At 40.8% G+C, this 18,040-nt stretch overlaps 1 protein-coding gene across 1 annotated transcript in view; it reads left to right on the top strand.

The window, feature by feature from the left end:
• The window catches only part of LOC144797638 (acyl-coenzyme A thioesterase THEM4-like), a 121,746-nt gene that overhangs the window by 65,069 nt on the left and 38,637 nt on the right, over positions 1–18,040 (top strand). Inside the window, exon 4 of the mRNA XM_078668332.1 lies at positions 2,150–2,260. Within this exon, the coding sequence (XP_078524458.1) occupies positions 2,150–2,260 (111 nt within the window). The remainder of the gene's footprint in view (positions 1–2,149; positions 2,261–18,040) is intronic.

The raw sequence follows: 18,040 nt of genomic DNA, 5'->3' as shown, positions 1-18,040 counted from the left end.
TGCCGGAGATCTTGTTTTTTGCCGTATGATGTGTAGGTATGTGGGTTATGTTGTGTGTGTAGTGTGATGACCAAAAGTGTATTAAAATAGGTATAGTGATGCTCAATATAAGAAAAATTTAATAATAAACCTCAGTACCCTAATTAAAAAATGTGGTGCTCAATTTAGGATACAATGTTCCTAATGAGCAAGGTGAGTGATTCGTTTTATAATGAGGTCAACATGTTTTTAACCAATGCCTGTTCAAAATTGATCAAATGGCAATTCTTCAGGACCTAATATCATTAACTTACACTATTGAGTGACTTGATTCAGTAGTTCGTGTTAAGTGCTAAAGTAATCTCTCAAACATCGGGTAACTAAATGCACTTGTACCTTGACCTCGAAAACAACCCTCAATAGGGCCGAATCGGACCCCAAGAGGATACGGCAGAACGAAACACCTATTAGCGTCTCAGACTAGAAGCAGCGTCTGCCTTGAGACCTACCCGGGCTCTGCTACCTCCTTGGTGGTGAATTTTTAATTTCATTGCCTGGGTTGTTAACGGATTTTACACAAAGCAAGAAAAGGGAGATCATAAAGCAATTAAAGTTTTGACGATCAATAGGAAATATATCTTCCAGCAAAAGAAGTTGCTATCCATCGAATCGTTAATCCATCCTCTTATGTCAATGCTGTCAGAGATGACAAGCTGCATTGGTATTTTCTTTTTCTAAGCTTAGTATTATTAGGTCCCATTCATTGAGCGGTAATCCTATCGCCTGAAGACAAATAAAGTGTGTGCGTTTATCAATTTTCGATTGAAAAAGTGGGCTAAGCCAGCTATACTTAATCGCAGGGATTGAAACTTGTGATGATTTTCAATTAAGACAAATCTATCCACCCAAGATCCTTGCTAATACATTAGTCAACGGATTCCATAGTTATCTTCCACATTGTGTACATATGGATGAGGAAGGTTCCCTCCCATGAAGAAATCTCTCAAAACATCTTTGAAGTTGATGCTATTATTGATTTTGTCTCAGCATGTATTTCCAGCCAAGCAAGCCATTTTCATTATATAAAGGTGCTTCTAACTGCTGGATCACTTCAGTTCTACCTTCTTCAGAAGTAAGTAGTATGCTCCATTAGATAAAGAATTAATCGAATACTGGGCATAGCAAGTACTCCCGATGATGGTGCCAACGTGGCAAGTTGGGAAAAGAAGGGTAGTTTGAAATGGGTTCGGTGTGGGGATAGTGAGTCAGACATAGCGGGCTGTTAGTTAGACCAATTTGAGTTGTATCCTTGATCCATTTCTGCTTTGTTATGGTATGAGAGAGGCATACTTTTTCTGGAGATGGTTACAGTATTTGTAGGTTCACTATGCTTCAGTATGTTTATCAACTGTCTAAAAATGTTTTGAGACCGGTACCTTTATGTGGAGCAAGAAATATATTTGGTAGGCTTATTTGAAATCTTCATCTAACTGTCATGGGGTTTAACCTTTAGTTTCAAGATACTAGGGTAGTTTAGGCAGTTGTGTTCTCTACCTCTGTCTGCTCATGGCACTGGCTATTAGAAATGTGGATTCTCATAACCTGGTCCGATTATCCGAACAGCATGTAAAATTATAAGTAGAGCAAGTGCTGGTCTGACAGGTCAGTGAGAAAAGTAACATTTGACAGTAGATTTGGGCAACCAAGCCTATCAATCCTGCATATTTTCTTCACATTAACCTTGTTTCATCTTTACCTTTGTCGTTGTCTGCAGCATCCGGTTTATAGCCCTCTGGAGTGTGCACAACCATTTTAGATTGTGAAGTCCGTCCTTTCTTGCCCTCATCCATTTTGTAATAGGAGTTGGTACTCTGTTTGATAGACAGTAGGGATCGTTCACAGAGTCAAAAAATTACATTTGATTTACTGGGTCATGATTGATGTATTTATGAAGCAGAAAATCGATCCAAGCGGAACCTGTTTGTGGACTCCACAATGATTCAAGGGGTAAATGTGAGAGGCTGGGAAGGTAGGATCTTAAAGCCAAAACTTCATTTGTGGGACTAAAGGATAGGGATGAAATCAGAAGAACAGTAATTGAAGTGTGCGTTGAGTTTTCACTTAAAAATGGATCAGTGTTGATTTTTGCTGTTTTCTTCTATCCCTTCAGCATGATGCACGGTGGCTGCATTGCAACAGTTATAGATATAATAGCTGGCACATGTGCTCTCTTAATCTATGGCAAAGTGATGACAGCCAACCTCAACGTTAACTACAAAAAGTAAGTGTATCTATACATTTTAATGTTTTGCCATACAACACTGTCTCACCTTGAGTAATTCAATTATTTATAAGAAAAAGAAGTTCATGCACCATCCATAGAAGGTACCCGTGAGATAGGATGGCTAAAGCTGGAAGTGGTAGGGGTTAGAGCAGATATTTAATAAAATCACAGAGGGTCAGTAGGATGGGAACAGATAGTGGGTCAAGGAGATATGAAATAAAACTGACGAACAGCAAGTCAGGAGTGAGGCTCATTTCCAATTTCGGTATGTCACAGCATACCGAAGTCGATTTTGCTACAGTCATTAAAACCCTAACAAATGCTTGCACTTTGTAGAACATACGTCAGCATATGCAGTTGTGCGCCAGGCACCATAATAGAAGCCCTACAAAAGTACGCTATTTTTCTTCCTTCTCGCATTTTTACATTGATCCATGCATTTGGGATCAATGTGACCCCAATCTTCTTCCTCTAACACATTCACTCATAAATTACACCTTGGAGATCAATGTGCCCATCCCTTTTCTATAAGTAGTTCCTTGGCCAAGTGATGCAGAAGGCATGGAGCTATGACATCGTTAAAGGTACAGGTGCAATTCCACCAAGTCAGGCCTCAAGAAATCTACTTGCCCCCTCCCTACAGCAAGTCAGGTTTTTTTCTGGACTGTTCTGCTGAGATGACACAGAACAGATGATCTGTTCACTCAGAAACTGAATGAACAATACAGATGCCTTTAAATCTTTTTATCTTGTCACAGTTTCTCTGCATTCAGAAACAAAGGTCAAATGTCAGCTCATGTCTTACAATTTGCTGCTTATTTTATCCTCGAGGTTTGGTGTTTACTTTTCTATCACCTACAGTAAAGTTGGAGAATTTGTAAAGTAAACTGTCTGACTGTCATGCCATACAAAAAGAATGAAGGGCGGTAGGATGACAGTTTTTTTTTCTAACACGAAACATTTGAATTGCTTGTAAATGAACTGTACAATTATTTTAAAATATGTTTCAGTAGTTATGAAAGCACATTTTCTATAATTCTGTGTGATGATTAAAACACTTTTTAATTGGATGAAAACCAATCCAAATACGTTACATGATGAATATAAAATAAATGATAAATATTTTTGCTGAAACCCTATTGCTACAGAATAATGTATATACATACTCTATATTGTTTTATCAGTAAAACTGCCTGTTATTGGGAAAGTTTGTGGCCATTTCAATGGAAAATGTACTGTTTGTAAACGATAGTGCGCAATCACATCACGCTTTAGTTATACATTTATTGTTAGTGAGACTTTAAACATGAACTCAGAAACATTCCTACCTCCTCCATCGAGACAATACAATTGGTGAAAAAGAGGCAAGCCAGTGGTCATGTGCATCCTGTATGTGGACTAGATTTTTATTATACTTGGAGCAAATGTTCTGTCTATTAAATCAAGCCAAAGGTTTTTTTGTATAACAGAAATACCGAAGTGACATATTTGAAGGCGCTCTCTTATGTGATATTGAACAAAAGGTGGCTCTATAAAAAACATTTGCTTAGGATCACACAATTTGAGACCTGTTTACGGGTCAAGTATATTAGTTATGTCTAGTAGAATATTCAAGTCACTAGACCTATAGGCCCAGTGAAATGTTTATGATTTTTGCGCTGGCTGCAAGTGAACAAGCTGCACACCCCACCCCTACAAACTTCAGTCAAGGGGTCTCCACAACCCTACACTCCCTTTCTCTATATTTCAACCTTGCTGGCTCTTTTTCATCCCTGCTATCTCGCTTTGTCACCTTTTTCATCCCTGCTATCTCGCTTTGTCACCTTTTTCATCCCTGCTATCTCGCGTTGTCACCTTTTTTCCTACACCCCCTGCCTCCTGCCTTCAGTTTCTCTTTCTGTCTATTACTCTGTGTCAAAGTGATAATGGAAAATAAACCCAGGTGTACAAAAATGAGTGCCGGTGCTAAAAGCCTGCACAAAATTGTGCTAATGCCATAGTAAAGCTCACCTGCAGACCCTTATATCATTGGAAACATGATTGTGAATTTAATTATTAAAGCTCTGGCCCGATTTATGCAACCCTTGCATTAATATCAGATGAAACATGCTAGACTTAAAAATTGAACACGTGTATACGCACAAAGCCTACTTGTGATCAAAAGCCACTTTTTTACAAATGAGGGTAGGAAAATACAAGAAAGTTAATTAAAAGTTCGTTTAATATTCACTAAAAATCTATTCCATTCGCTAATGTAGATTTTTGCTAAATTTAATGGACGGGTGACATTATAAAAGCCAACTTTGTGAGGCTGGCTTCCTTTTCCTCAAGTGCCAGTATTCTGTATTCTGATGAGGTGAAAAGACCCTCTCTGCTCAGACACAATAGAAGTGGTTCTCCTAGAAGGACCACTGGGGGAGTAATCACTGGACACTTGCCCTAATTAGGAGTAGGGAGTGGCGAGATACCCAGATGGCACCACAGATGATCAGGATGGGTCGCCTCTGCTCAGATGTCTACTCTTAAGTAGGTACTAGTGTGAGAATAGCTTTGAAATGTTTAAGCTTTTTAAACTAGGATCCTTCTCAACCCTCCTGTCACTGCATACAGTTGGGAAGAATTCCTTTCTAAAACCCATCAGGGGAGGTTTGGTGGGGAAGATCCTCATTTCAACAGGGCAGGCTTTGGGTGGAGTTTACGAGCACTGGACCCTGGATACTTTGGTATTTATGTAGGAAGACAAGCAGGAACTGCTGAAAAAAGTCGGCAGGCTGGTCTTTGGGAATAATTTTGGGATTTGGTTAGAGGATGTCACCAGTCAATGCTGTGTATTAGTGAACTGACTTCACATTACACCCCACCACCACCATCTTAAGTGTGCATCTGGACTTGGAAGAGGCAAGTACCATAAGATGTGTAAGTTCTGCTGCCTGTCTTATTGGTGAAGGACTGAGGGAAACATGCTTCCCCTTCTACTCTTGCTTTGGAATTGGCATCAGGGTCTAGAACAGTTGGTGTCCTTTTGGTTTGAGAAGCAGAAAAAGCTGATAAAGAGTTTCCTATGTGTAACAGAACCAGTTTACCAATTGGGAATTGGCAGCTGGAGTACTGGCAAGGTGAGTGTGGTTGAAACTGCCTGTGACTATTGTACTGTGCTGGAGCCCTGATTGGAGTGCTTGGTTGAGCGTGCCTCCCACGGTTAAATTGTGGCCTGAGCCTGAGAAGCAACCCTTACTGTTTGGGAGCTTTAGTGGTGACCAGGAAGATGTTAATGTGGTAAATTAAGTCAGGCCACACGCATGAAACCTTTTTGAAGCTCTTTAATTCAGCCCACGGAAATGGGACTTTATCCATGCCAGCCTCAGCACAAACTGCTTATACTTCATAGTATAACATTCTTACTGAACTTTGAAATCAAGGATCTGTTCGGACAACTCAATTAACTTACCATTTTCATTTTACAATAAACAATAAGTGCATAGAACTGTAAATAAATGCCACAAAGATAACTAAACAAATTATAAACATAAGCATTTTCTCAAAAGCATTGAAAGAAGTGTACAGGAAGAAAACAAAGAAGGTTGTGGAATATTCGAATAAAGTATAAAAAGTACAAACCAAAAGAACAGTGTTCAAGACTCAAGCTGAACCCAACTCATAATCCTGCAGATATGAATGACTCTATCTCTTCGCACAACGACAATCCATTATCTTATATTGCATAGCTCCTCCAATACTGTCATGTATTCCTATAGGTTCTGAATCGATCCCCCCTATTCCTGACCCTATTCTGGTTAACAAACCAACAAGTTAACTAGCAGTCAGCCCATGAGGCAGAAAACCCCCATGATGCAGATACCGTTATCTGACGCAGTCACACTACGGCACAGGAACGTGTTATCTGATTAGGTCATAACGCTTGCGATCTAATTAGACAAGCGATATTCCTCCAGCCCCTGATAAGGCATACGGAGTTCTCATAACAAATCAAACCTATGACAACCTGGAAAAACCGTGCGGCCATTGTTTTGATTTCACAGAGAACTTCAGCAAAAGAATGTGCTAACGACCTGGTCGTATGACATCTTTATTGACGTATCTATGTCCATCCTTACGTCAATCTCGGCACCTTAAAGGTATAAATATTACCGATATTGCGCTATGCAAACACACGCGTGGTGACGAGACGGAGCAGCCATACTTGCCGAAGCCCAGAGCAGAGCAGACCCCGCTGGCAGCAGCCCCGCCTTCCTGACGCGCTGAGAACGAGACGCGCTGCTTTCTCCTGCCGAGAATCCAGCCCCGGCGCTTCTGGGTAGCCCTCGCAGGCAGCCTGGAATATCGAGAGCAGAGAGAGAGATACCATCCCTCATTCATCCTAACTTCCAGGTACAGAACTGAATAACCCCTCACAGAGAATTCTTTAGTCAGTCACTTGGCAAAAACAAACTTAACTTAAACTGTAACTTTCTATTCCCGCCCACGTATTAGACTTAGGTCAGGTACACGGGGTAGGCGTATTTAGAAACACCAGTTGAGTACGTTTAGTCAAATGTATAAGTGTATGTAATATATTTTAATCATTTTAAACATCTTATGGCTTAGAAACCATATCAATGTTTTTACAGTATTATTTTATACTATTGCTTTTAATGTATGCACTTTACTTAACTATAAGTATTGCAATAATATCGATCCATTTCTCTTGTATGAGAAAAGAGACTGATCAATAAATAACACCTTTTTATTGAACACGCCCGTCTCTTCCTTTTCTCTACATTCTGATGAGACTAAGAATGCACGTACTGACTGAGTAAAATAAATTGCCTTTTGTTCACACGACTCTCGAGATTTACTCTTGATTAGGGGAGAGCAAAGTTGTCATGTTCTATGGTTGTCAGAAACTAAATCCCTTCTTGTCTAATCAGGGAAGCTAAGTCCTCCTTGAACATTCGAGAAAGTTTCTAGTGAACTCTGAGCTAAGCTGGCAAACCCAAAACTTTAAGTCTAGTATCGACAGTAGTAGACCTAGTTAACGTCTGGTCTAGGCCTTTACTGCTGTAGGTATTATTCCAATGCGCAGAGCCTATTGGGATGATAGGAACTACACTACATGGCGCCCAACGTGTTTGGAAAGGGCGATAAAACTAACGTAAGACATTTAGAGTAACTCAGTCGTGCTTTCTCACTCAGACCCCTTTTCCCATTATACTCCAAAGACGTCTGGAGTGGGTGAAAGGTTATATCCTCCAAAACCTCGCAGGAGGGAACTCCTATGTATGGTTCTTGGTATAGTCAACGTTGAAGGATACACTGTTCCAAAATATTGTGCATCTAATCTCTGTTTCCATAAGAAACCTGATCTGCAAACAAACAAAATAACCTTCAGGACAGTAAAATGTCAGACAATGAAGACGAAAGAGAGGCAGTTAGATTAGCAACTGAACTCGCAGCAGCGGATGCTACTATGCAAGACGCAGACCCGGAGATAATACTCATTCCGGTCATTAAAAGGAGATCTATAACCCTAAAACTTATAGAAAATGGACTGACACCTAGAGGTGGCACAGTCATATTCGTAATTGAGGCACACGAATATCGGCAGACAGAGGTATACTATTCATGGATACATTTTCCAGCAGCAAATGCTGTAACAAAGTACTTCCACTATTACAAAATAGAGGAACCTCCTGAAATGTACACCCCTTTCGAGGAGTTGGAAGTACCACTCAAATTTCAAGAGCATTTGCTCTTATTTAATGGCGCCCTAAAACATAACAATCACATCACCAGGCTCGGTCCTTTAGGTAGACCAGGAGCAACGTGGCCGGTCCTAGCCGGATACACACCACATCCAGACATCGAAAGAATGCCTGCACCAGAGCTTTTAACACAGCTAAAACAATTAATAAAAATACATAGACAATTAGTCCAGTATGTGATGCGGACTTCAACAATTCAGCCAGCAATTAAACTTCCACAGCTGACCCCTCACCAGGGGAACACAAATAAAATTACACCACAGAACATCCAGTCCTGCCTAGGTAAAGTACCGGCTAAACGGGAACAAATACCATTCTGGTTAGCACAGAAAATCACCCAAATAGAGGCGGTGTTTCCAGACACCACCCCGCTAGAAAAACACAGGATTCTGACTATCTGTCTTCCAATGGGAATCGCACCACACATTGAGGACTGTGACACTTGGGGTACAGTCTTCGCTTCTATCTACACAAAAACGCACGGTGTTCCATCCATCTCGGTAATACCAGATGTGCTAAAACAAATTCAAGACGAATACGGTCCAGAACCCGCTTTAACTCTTGGTATGAAATTACTGAAAGACTTCAAGCAGGTCTCGGCTATACTATTAGCCAACATAAAGGGAGAAGCAGCAAATGTGGCGATCCGCCAGAGGTTAAAAGAGACAGATATAGCAGACCAACCAGCTGAAATTGCCAGAATCATAGAAAAATCCTATGAGGAACTAGGTAGAGATAGTTTAGGTGGAATACCAGTAAAACCGCAACTGACTGAAAGTCCTGAAAAAATATTTTTTAATAATAATTCACCAAAAAAGAACTGGGATGGAAACAAACAATCCAATCCTAAAGAAAAGAAATTCCAGTCCAGGGGAAGGTCTCCTAGGCGAAGGGGTAAAATCTCCGAACCAAAGACACAGGTCACCTCAGAGTGACCCCTCTGGGAAAAGATATAACCTTAGAAATAGGGATAATATAAAAAAGCCTGATAGATATCAAGACATTGATACACGTCCCTCTCAATCTTTTCAGACTTCCTCGCAGAAATCGGAAAGAAGAGGACGATCAGAACAAAGAGAAGAGCACGCCAAGTCCAAAGACAAGGAACCTGCTCATCTAAAAAAGAAATTACAATTTCCAAAAAAGAAGGTAGCCAGCATTAAAGTAGTTAACAATGCCGAGAATACTGAGGACACAACTGAAAAACGGAGAGTGGGCTCAGACAATGCTAGACAGCGCAGCAGAAGTGAGCATAGCTCGCAGAGTCCTTATGAATCATCTGGAGACAGTGGACACGAATGAATATCTTCAAGTGGAAACTGCGGACACCAGAGTTAGCAAACCTCACAAAATTTACGAAATAACATTGCGTATAAAGGGAGATAAGACTAGAAAAATAAGGGGTCTATTTTGGGAAAATCTCTCCAAGGGCTATGATATCCTTCTAGCTGAAAAAGACTGGCCACTAGAGTTTGTCAGGGAGTGCCCTCATGGCGAAGAAATAATTATGCCTGCCTTCTCAAATCAAATTCCAATTCATAAAAAATACACACTTGCCAGAAAATGGGCAGTGGCTCTAGCTCCTGCTTTATATAAAAATCACGTGGGATGGGATGAGGACTCTCCTCCTCACAAAATCCAGTTAAAATCACAACCTATTGCACAAAGGCAGTACTCAATTAAGCAAGAAGCTAAAAAACAGGTAAATGAAATACTAGATCAGCTAGAATACCAGGGGGTGATTGAAACTTGCACCTCACAAATGAACAACCCTTTGTTTCCGGTCTCCAAACCAGACAATTCATATCGTCTAGTTTTGGATTACCGACACCTCAACACATGTTGCAAAACTTTTGCAGTGCAAAACTCACACAGTGCTGCACTAATGAATAACATAGTGCGCAAAAAATACAAAACAACATTAGACATCTCTAATGGATTCTTTTGTCATAGCACCAGAGAGCAGATATTTAACTGCGTTCTCAATAAATGGCACTCAAAAACAATTCTGTCGGTTAGCCCAGGGGTACAAGAATAGCCCGGGGGTATTCTCAGCGAGAGTAACAGAATTACTACAGCTATATGATGATGAAGCATTATCTTATGTCGATGACATTTACTTAACAGATGATGACTTGGAGACTCACTTGAAGAGGGTGAACACCATAATACTTGGGTTCGCAGCAGAGGGTTACAAATTCAACTTTAAAAAATCCAGAATTGCCCATCTGAAAGTCCTGTTCGTAGGATATGAATTATCAAATATAGCCTGGCTGACAATTTTCTAGAACTAGAAGAATTAAAAAATTTAGAATATGAAAAAACATTCCCTCTGCCAATCGACATTCTGCCTTTACGACATTACGCCTGTGTAATTTATACAGACGGACATGTTCAACCCTCCGTTTGGGGAGAACAAGCATACAACCCCACATGTGGGATTACAAAAGAAGTGTGGCGCGGAGGTAAACTAAAACCTCTATTAACAAAAACACACTCAGTAGAAACTAATTCAGAACAACAAACTGAAATAATGGCTTTGAAAATGGCGCTAGATATTGCGGATCGCGAATTCCCGACACTTATAGTGTCAGATTCATATTACTGCGTCAAATCATACAACAAGGATTTGCAGACATGGATTCAAAACGGTTACAAAGATGACAATGATGCACCAATAAAGCAGAAATTGCTCTGGGAACAAATAGCTCTTTTTCAAAAAGAACTACCAAAGACTCACGTGACACACTCACTGAGTCATCAGCGTGATGGCGTTCACGTTGCAGGGAATTCATTGGCTGACACAGCCACAGCGGCAGCCACTAAATCGGCTCCCGTAGTTCGAAAAAAGCGTACATTAAAATACATTGACGGTGAAACAGTGCTGGCGGTGAAAACGTCATCAAAAGGCGACTGCTCAGCGTTACCGATCAACTATCCACTCAATTATACATACATAATCGATGCAAACTCCTTCCCTTTTGCTCGAATCCCTGGAGTGGGGGATAGAGTGATTCCAAACATGGACAGGAGAAACTTGTTAATCGCAGACGCACATATGGGCGAGGGTCTGAGACACCTCAAACTAAAAGATTCTCTGGAAGAATTACAATCACGGTACTGGTGGCCAGGCATGAGCCTGCATCACACCATGTTTGTGAAAAACTGCCCAAACTGCAACAGAAATCGCAGTGGGGAGAGAAACAGTTTAATACCTCGTCTTTTTACTCCAGAAAAAATCAGAAGTAAAAAGGAAGGCTTGCGATTAACATATACAGGCTAGTTTCCACTTATAATATGGATGTGGCCCCAGCGAACGGCTGACGCCAGAACTGTTATAAAAGATTTGCGAGTCTTTATCGGCACATACGCAATTGGCATGCTGCATTCAGACCACGGTCCTGCTTTTAGCTCTCGGGCTTATAAGGAGGCCATGGTCAGCATGGGCGTGCAATTGCGGTACTCTTGTCCATTTCACCCTGAGGGGAACGGAATTGTTGAAAGAAAAAACTGTGACATAAAGCAATCTATAACGGCAAAGGTATTAGGTTCGGGAGCTGGGTGGGTCAAACATCTAATAAGTGTCCAACGTAGTCTCAATAACTTGCCAAGAAATTCTCTGAAGGGATTCAGTGCGTACGAATTATTATTTGGAACTAGGATGATGATCTCTGACATTGATAGTCAGACTTCAGTGGTGAAAGAAAAAAGCTTTGATATCAAAGACCGTTTGGCTATTTTGCAGGACTTAAACAAAACAAGAAAAGACCTGAGCAACATAAAGTTGAAACAACAGCCAACAACCACTGAAGAACCACCACCTGTCCCAGCAAGACCTGTCTGGATTCCAAAAGTCGGGGATCTAGTCAGGGAAAAGATCGCGGTAAAGAAGGAATTTGGGCCTTCTTACAGAAAAGCAGTTCCTGTCTTGTCTGTCAACGGGACAAGATCAGTTGTACTACCGCCACTTGCTGGTAAAAAGGAGAACCGAGTTGTATCCATCGACCTGGTAAAACCACAATCATGTGGCCGATAACAAACAGTAGGCCAAGTGGACTCCCAATGAGTAGCAGAACACCAAGGTTTGCTACCAGTACAGAGGTCCTAACAAAGAGGCTCATCACATTCGAAACGCCTACAGAAGAACAACAAGGACTATGCAGCAATGCAATAGAACTCAGACCTCTGAAAACCCAAATAAAAACATTTAGCAGAGACACACCAATCTACAATGAAGTACCAAGTGAAAATGCAAGAAACAAAAATCCTGAAGCAATTGGAACAATTGACAGAACTGCATCCGGCTACTTCATAAACTTCGATGATTCCTCTGAAGACTTCAGTGAATCAAAGACACAGCCATCATCAAAAACCTTTAAAGATAAAGCTAAAGAACTTTTGAAACAACTGAAAGAAACATATCTGATTTCCCCATGGATTGAATTTTGGGTGGGTTTTGGTGCATTTATCCTCATACTATGGCTCATCATGATACTAACTTTGGGACGCTTCATTGAGGGAAAATATGCTAAAATGGACACAGCAAGTCAGAAAATCAACTTGATCCTCAAACCACACACATCTTCACACGTCGAGAAAAGAGAACTTTCTTCAGTCAACTTCACAGCCAATCCTATACCGGGTGGGGTAGCATGGGACAACACTGACTACGAAATCTATGGTCCGGTCGAGATCCTGAAATATCCACACCAAATCAAGATCTCCTTGAGTGACTTTGTAAAACCAAACTCATTTGCTGATGATTGGGACTTCGAAAGCATTAATAATATGATGTCTGACTTAGTAATGTCTGCTAAATTTACCAAACATGATTATTTGCAGGGTTCTACAAATTATGATAGTATGTACTGTTATAACCACTATGGTAACCATTTTCTACATAGATCTGCACAACCTAGAAATGTTTTAAATTATAATCAATGGGAACATTGTGCAACACCTCCAAAAGGGAGCTCAAGAACCGTTTACGACAAATATCCATATTTTTCAGGTTTTAACACAAGTAATGCTGAAACATTTTATTTTAAATTGTCAAACAAAACAGGGACCAAGACCATGATAACAAACACAAAATTGATATATTCAGATTCATTCTTCGAACAAATGAATACTTTTGGTTTTGATTATTGGGACAAAAATGTTGAATTGAAAAGTGTTTGGGGTACAAAAGAATGGCAAGTACAGGGTATAGAATCACTGTTTAGAGCCTGCATGATCCCAGAACAAATTATATTTTTAAATGACACTGTCCAACAAACCACCTGTCTTGGCTTAGCCAAAATCAAAGACCTAAATAAACCGTCTATTCCAAAGCCAGCAATGTTTAGCAACACTTCTATAGATGAAGAGATAGACGTAAACCATATATTAAACCAAAACAGAACACATCCTAATTGGAAGCAGTGGTTGATCTGGCCCACAGATACTAATAACTGTCAAGACAGATTCCTGAACAAAACACAGGGGTTCAAAATGACCAGGCCAGACCCTAGATATCCTCAAAGACATCACCCAGGGATAATAACCACCTACAGTGTGGGCAAATTATGCCTTCAATGGCTACAAACTTCCACACTGGCAGAAATTAAGCAACACCTAACTTTACTTACTGATGGTGCTGACTTGCGTGATTTCACTATGGGACAACGCAAACCGCGTCAAAAGCGTTTCATAGCAGCCTCTGTAAATGCAGCATAGAATGAGGCCTGGAAGGTTACTCAAATTGAAACAGCAGAGAGAATACAGGAAATTGACCGTATTAATTTTGAAAAATCACTTTCTGTAGTGGACAATGGGTTAATGACTCTGTCCTCCAGAATTTTTTCTTTGGACAGCATTGTGTCTTCAGCAATCGACAAATTATCGCATGACTTACTGTTATTACAACACGGTCAGTCTCAATTGCGTTCTATTGTACAGCTTGGCTGGACGTTACAAAATCTACGTTCAGGCTATGTGCCTTGGCGTTTAATCAACACAACGTCACTATTCCAAATCTTTAACCTTACTGATAGACAAATCAGTATGGCACAAAAGGGTGCTGATTATACAATCTTGAGCATTGAAAAACTAGAAAGATTACCAGTGACAATGTCAGAACGACCTGTCAGTGAATGGATAATACATGGGATAATAAATATTCCAATCTCAACCTTCAGGTTTCAATACTGCCAAAAATATATACAGGCTGGCATGTACGAAAAATTGGGAAAGGGGTACCTTAAAACAACATGGAACCTGCCCTATTCACATGCATGTGTCAGTAATAATGGACAGAAAGTGTTTCTTAGTGGCAACAATTGTGCGATGTCACTAAGTGGCACACTTCTGTGTAACGGAATTAGTTTGCACGGAGCCTGTGAAGGGAATTCATACAACCTTTCATGTCACCAGCAAGGCGCACCTGCAACAGAGATAGAACCATTCTTTCAAAGACTCTATAATGGGAGTTACATTCTAATTGTAGACCGCAGATGCTGTAGTCTCATGCCCGGGACTCCTTATCTAGTAACTACGACTGCGAAGGTCAAGTGCTGTGGACGCTCTTTGTTCCCCAGCTCCTTTCCAGACAGGGAGGCAAGGGCATGGCCCAACTTGAAAATTACTTCTATTCGAATAGATACTTTAAGCAGAATGAAAACAGTGCTTCTTCAGACGCCTACAAGGCTCACGTCATCAAAAGAAACGTATGATCTACAAGTCGCAAGGACGACTGCAGAGATACATACATTATTATCAACTAATTCCCCCGTACATTTCGCGGAAATCCTGAACGAAATCTTAAATATTTCTGATACCAATGGGATCTCAGGGGTATTTAAGACAGTATTTTCGATGGCATTAACACCATTCAAAGCCATACTGGGTATTTTTCCAGATTTCGTCCATTCGATTTTTGGCGGACTTCCCCTGATCCTGGGACTAATTGCAGGAATCCTATTCTTAGTCCTTATTTTTCGTTATGGCAACCCATGTCACAGACCAAACTCTCGCGACAATGGAAGAAACAATCCTAGCCATTGGATACCGGGACCGGATATCAAAAATCCTGGGACTCTCCCGGCTTAGAGACCTGAACATGACTTGGTTTCTATCATTTCGACCAATGTGGCAAAGATGTGTTTTACCTGTACTAAGGTGTCTGCTATGCGGAGAAGAATGCGTGTTAGACACCTGTCTGACGCTACAATCGGATGCGCCGATGGATGCAGAAACATTGTTGAGCCCAATAAAGGTTCATGCTTTGTGCTGCCCTCAAAGGCTACCAATCCTGATGACGGCATTCGTGGAAGCTTCACCACTACGATTGAAGGGTAGTGAAGTTCAAGATGAAAGCAGCATCGAACAGGTACGACCTTCTGTCAGCAATGCGAATCAGAATGTCAATGGAGACAATCATGCGCACGAATGCATGGTTACACCTATTTCCGAGTTAGTGGAACTTTCCCATGAAGCTGTTGACAGTTTTTTCGAGAGCCTAAATGATATGATGTTCTCACCACAGCAGAAATAGAGACTTTTGAGCAAACTCGCACACGGCGTTCCCTGAATTCGGCCTTCAACTTTAAAAATAAAGTCACATGAACAGTTTTCCCTCCAGTTCACGGACAGCGATTTTTAAGCAGCCCCTAAATATTTTTGCATATTTTCCGGGACACTTATCTTCTGCTTAAAGTAAGAAACTATTCCTAGAGAACTAAGATTTCTATTTTTCGATACTTTATAGACATTAGCTGCCCGCTGGTATGTTCGTAAATATTTTATTATGTGATGGAATGGTCTCGAACTTTTTTTCTGTATTAAGAGCCATTTCATGTGTAATTTCTCATATACCGAATAGTATTAATGTATGAAAATGCGTAATTACTTTGGCATTATTCTACAGCTTGAGTGCATACAATACATATTACTGCAATTTTTCCGTATATTTGAAAATTTCGAAATGCATTTATGTATATTGGGGTGGTAAGGTATACACACTACTCTATAGTATGTTGTACTATGTTATACTATGCCTAGATTAGTAAATATGTCCATAGTTAGCGTGGAGTGGGTGTCATGTATTCCTATAGGTTCTGAATCGATCCCCCCCTATTCCTGACCCTATTCTGGTTAACAAACCAACAAGTTAACTAGCAGTCAGCCCATGAGGCAGAAAACCCCCATGATGCAGATACCGTTATCTGACGCAGTCACACTACGGCACAGGAACGTGTTATCTGATTAGGTCATAACGCTTGCGATCTAATTAGACAAGCGATATTCCTCCAGCCCCTGATAAGGCATACGGAGTTCTCATAACAAATCAAACCTATGACAACCTGGAAAAACCGTGCGGCCATTGTTTTGATTTCACAGAGAACTTCAGCAAAAGAATGTGCTAACGACCTGGTCGTATGACATCTTTATTGACGTATCTATGTCCATCCTTACGTCAATCTCGGCACCTTAAAGGTATAAATATTACCGATATTGCGCTATGCAAACACACGCGTGGTGACGAGACGGAGCAGCCATACTTGCCGAAGCCCAGAGCAGAGCAGACCCCGCTGGCAGCAGCCCCGCCTTCCTGACGCGCTGAGAACGAGACGCGCTGCTTTCTCCTGCCGAGAATCCAGCCCCGGCGCTTCTGGGTAGCCCTCGCAGGCAGCCTGGAATATCGAGAGCAGAGAGAGAGATACCATCCCTCATTCATCCTAACTTCCAGGTACAGAACTGAATAACCCCTCACAGAGAATTCTTTAGTCAGTCACTTGGCAAAAACAAACTTAACTTAAACTGTAACTTTCTATTCCCGCCCACGTATTAGACTTAGGTCAGGTACACGGGGTAGGCGTATTTAGAAACACCAGTTGAGTAAGTTTAGTCAAATGTATAAGTGTATGTAATATATTTTAATCATTTTAAACATCTTATGGCTTAGAAACCATATCAATGTTTTTACAGTATTATTTTATACTATTGCTTTTAATGTATGCACTTTACTTAACTATAAGTATTGCAATAATATCGATCCATTTCTCTTGTATGAGAAAAGAGACTGATCAATAAATAACACCTTTTTATTGAACACGCCCGTCTCTTCCTTTTCTCTACATTCTGATGAGACTAAGAATGCACGTACTGACTGAGTAAAATAAATTGCCTTTTGTTCACACGACTCTCGAGATTTACTCTTGATTAGGGGAGAGCAAAGTTGTCATGTTCTATGGTTGTCAGAAACTAAATCCCTTCTTGTCTAATCAGGGAAGTTAAGTCCTCCTTGAACATTCGAGAAAGTTTCTAGTGAACTCTGAGCTAAGCTGGCAAACCCAAAACTTTAAGTCTAGTATCGACAGTAGTAGACCTAGTTAACGTCTGGTCTAGGCCTTTACTGCTGTAGGTATTATTCCAATGCGCAGAGCCTATTGGGATGATAGGAACTACACTACAATACCATTAGCCCCATCAGTCCCCTGTCCTTCTCTGTTGATAGAACTAGTTACTCTCTCTCCTGCCCGCATAAAACCACTACAACCCTCCTCACTTTCCACCACCAATCAGCTACATTTACCTCCCTTCTGGTACAAAGCTACTCTGCATCTGTTCCACTTGCTTCCATTCTCCAACACCCCATACCACTCGCTACATTCTTGACCTTGAACGAACCCCTAAACTTAAATATATCTCTGCCAACATAACCATCCTTGACCTTCACCCAATCACCTTTAAGAATCTTAGATTCTAAAAACCCTTTTCAAGGTACCCATCATTCCTCCCTGCGTTCCAACGACACTGGACCTATTAATCCTTGCATTGCGTCCTCTCATAACCTCAAATGGGGATCTCTTGAGACCCATATTGAGAGTGGTATGATGCGACAATACATCTTCCTGGACTGCTAAAGAAAGATCCATACCAGCATGCATGGCCAACTGTACGGTACCCCTGACCATGCGATTCATTCTTTCTGTAATATCATTGCCTTGCGGGTTATAAAAGGTGGTACGGTAAT

Source organism: Lissotriton helveticus, chromosome 12 (genome assembly GCF_964261635.1).
Source record: "Lissotriton helveticus chromosome 12, aLisHel1.1, whole genome shotgun sequence".
Taxonomy (NCBI): Eukaryota; Metazoa; Chordata; class Amphibia; order Caudata; family Salamandridae; genus Lissotriton; species Lissotriton helveticus.
The sequence above is the reverse complement of the archived record's forward strand: the minus strand, read 5'-3'. Positions and strand labels throughout refer to the sequence as shown.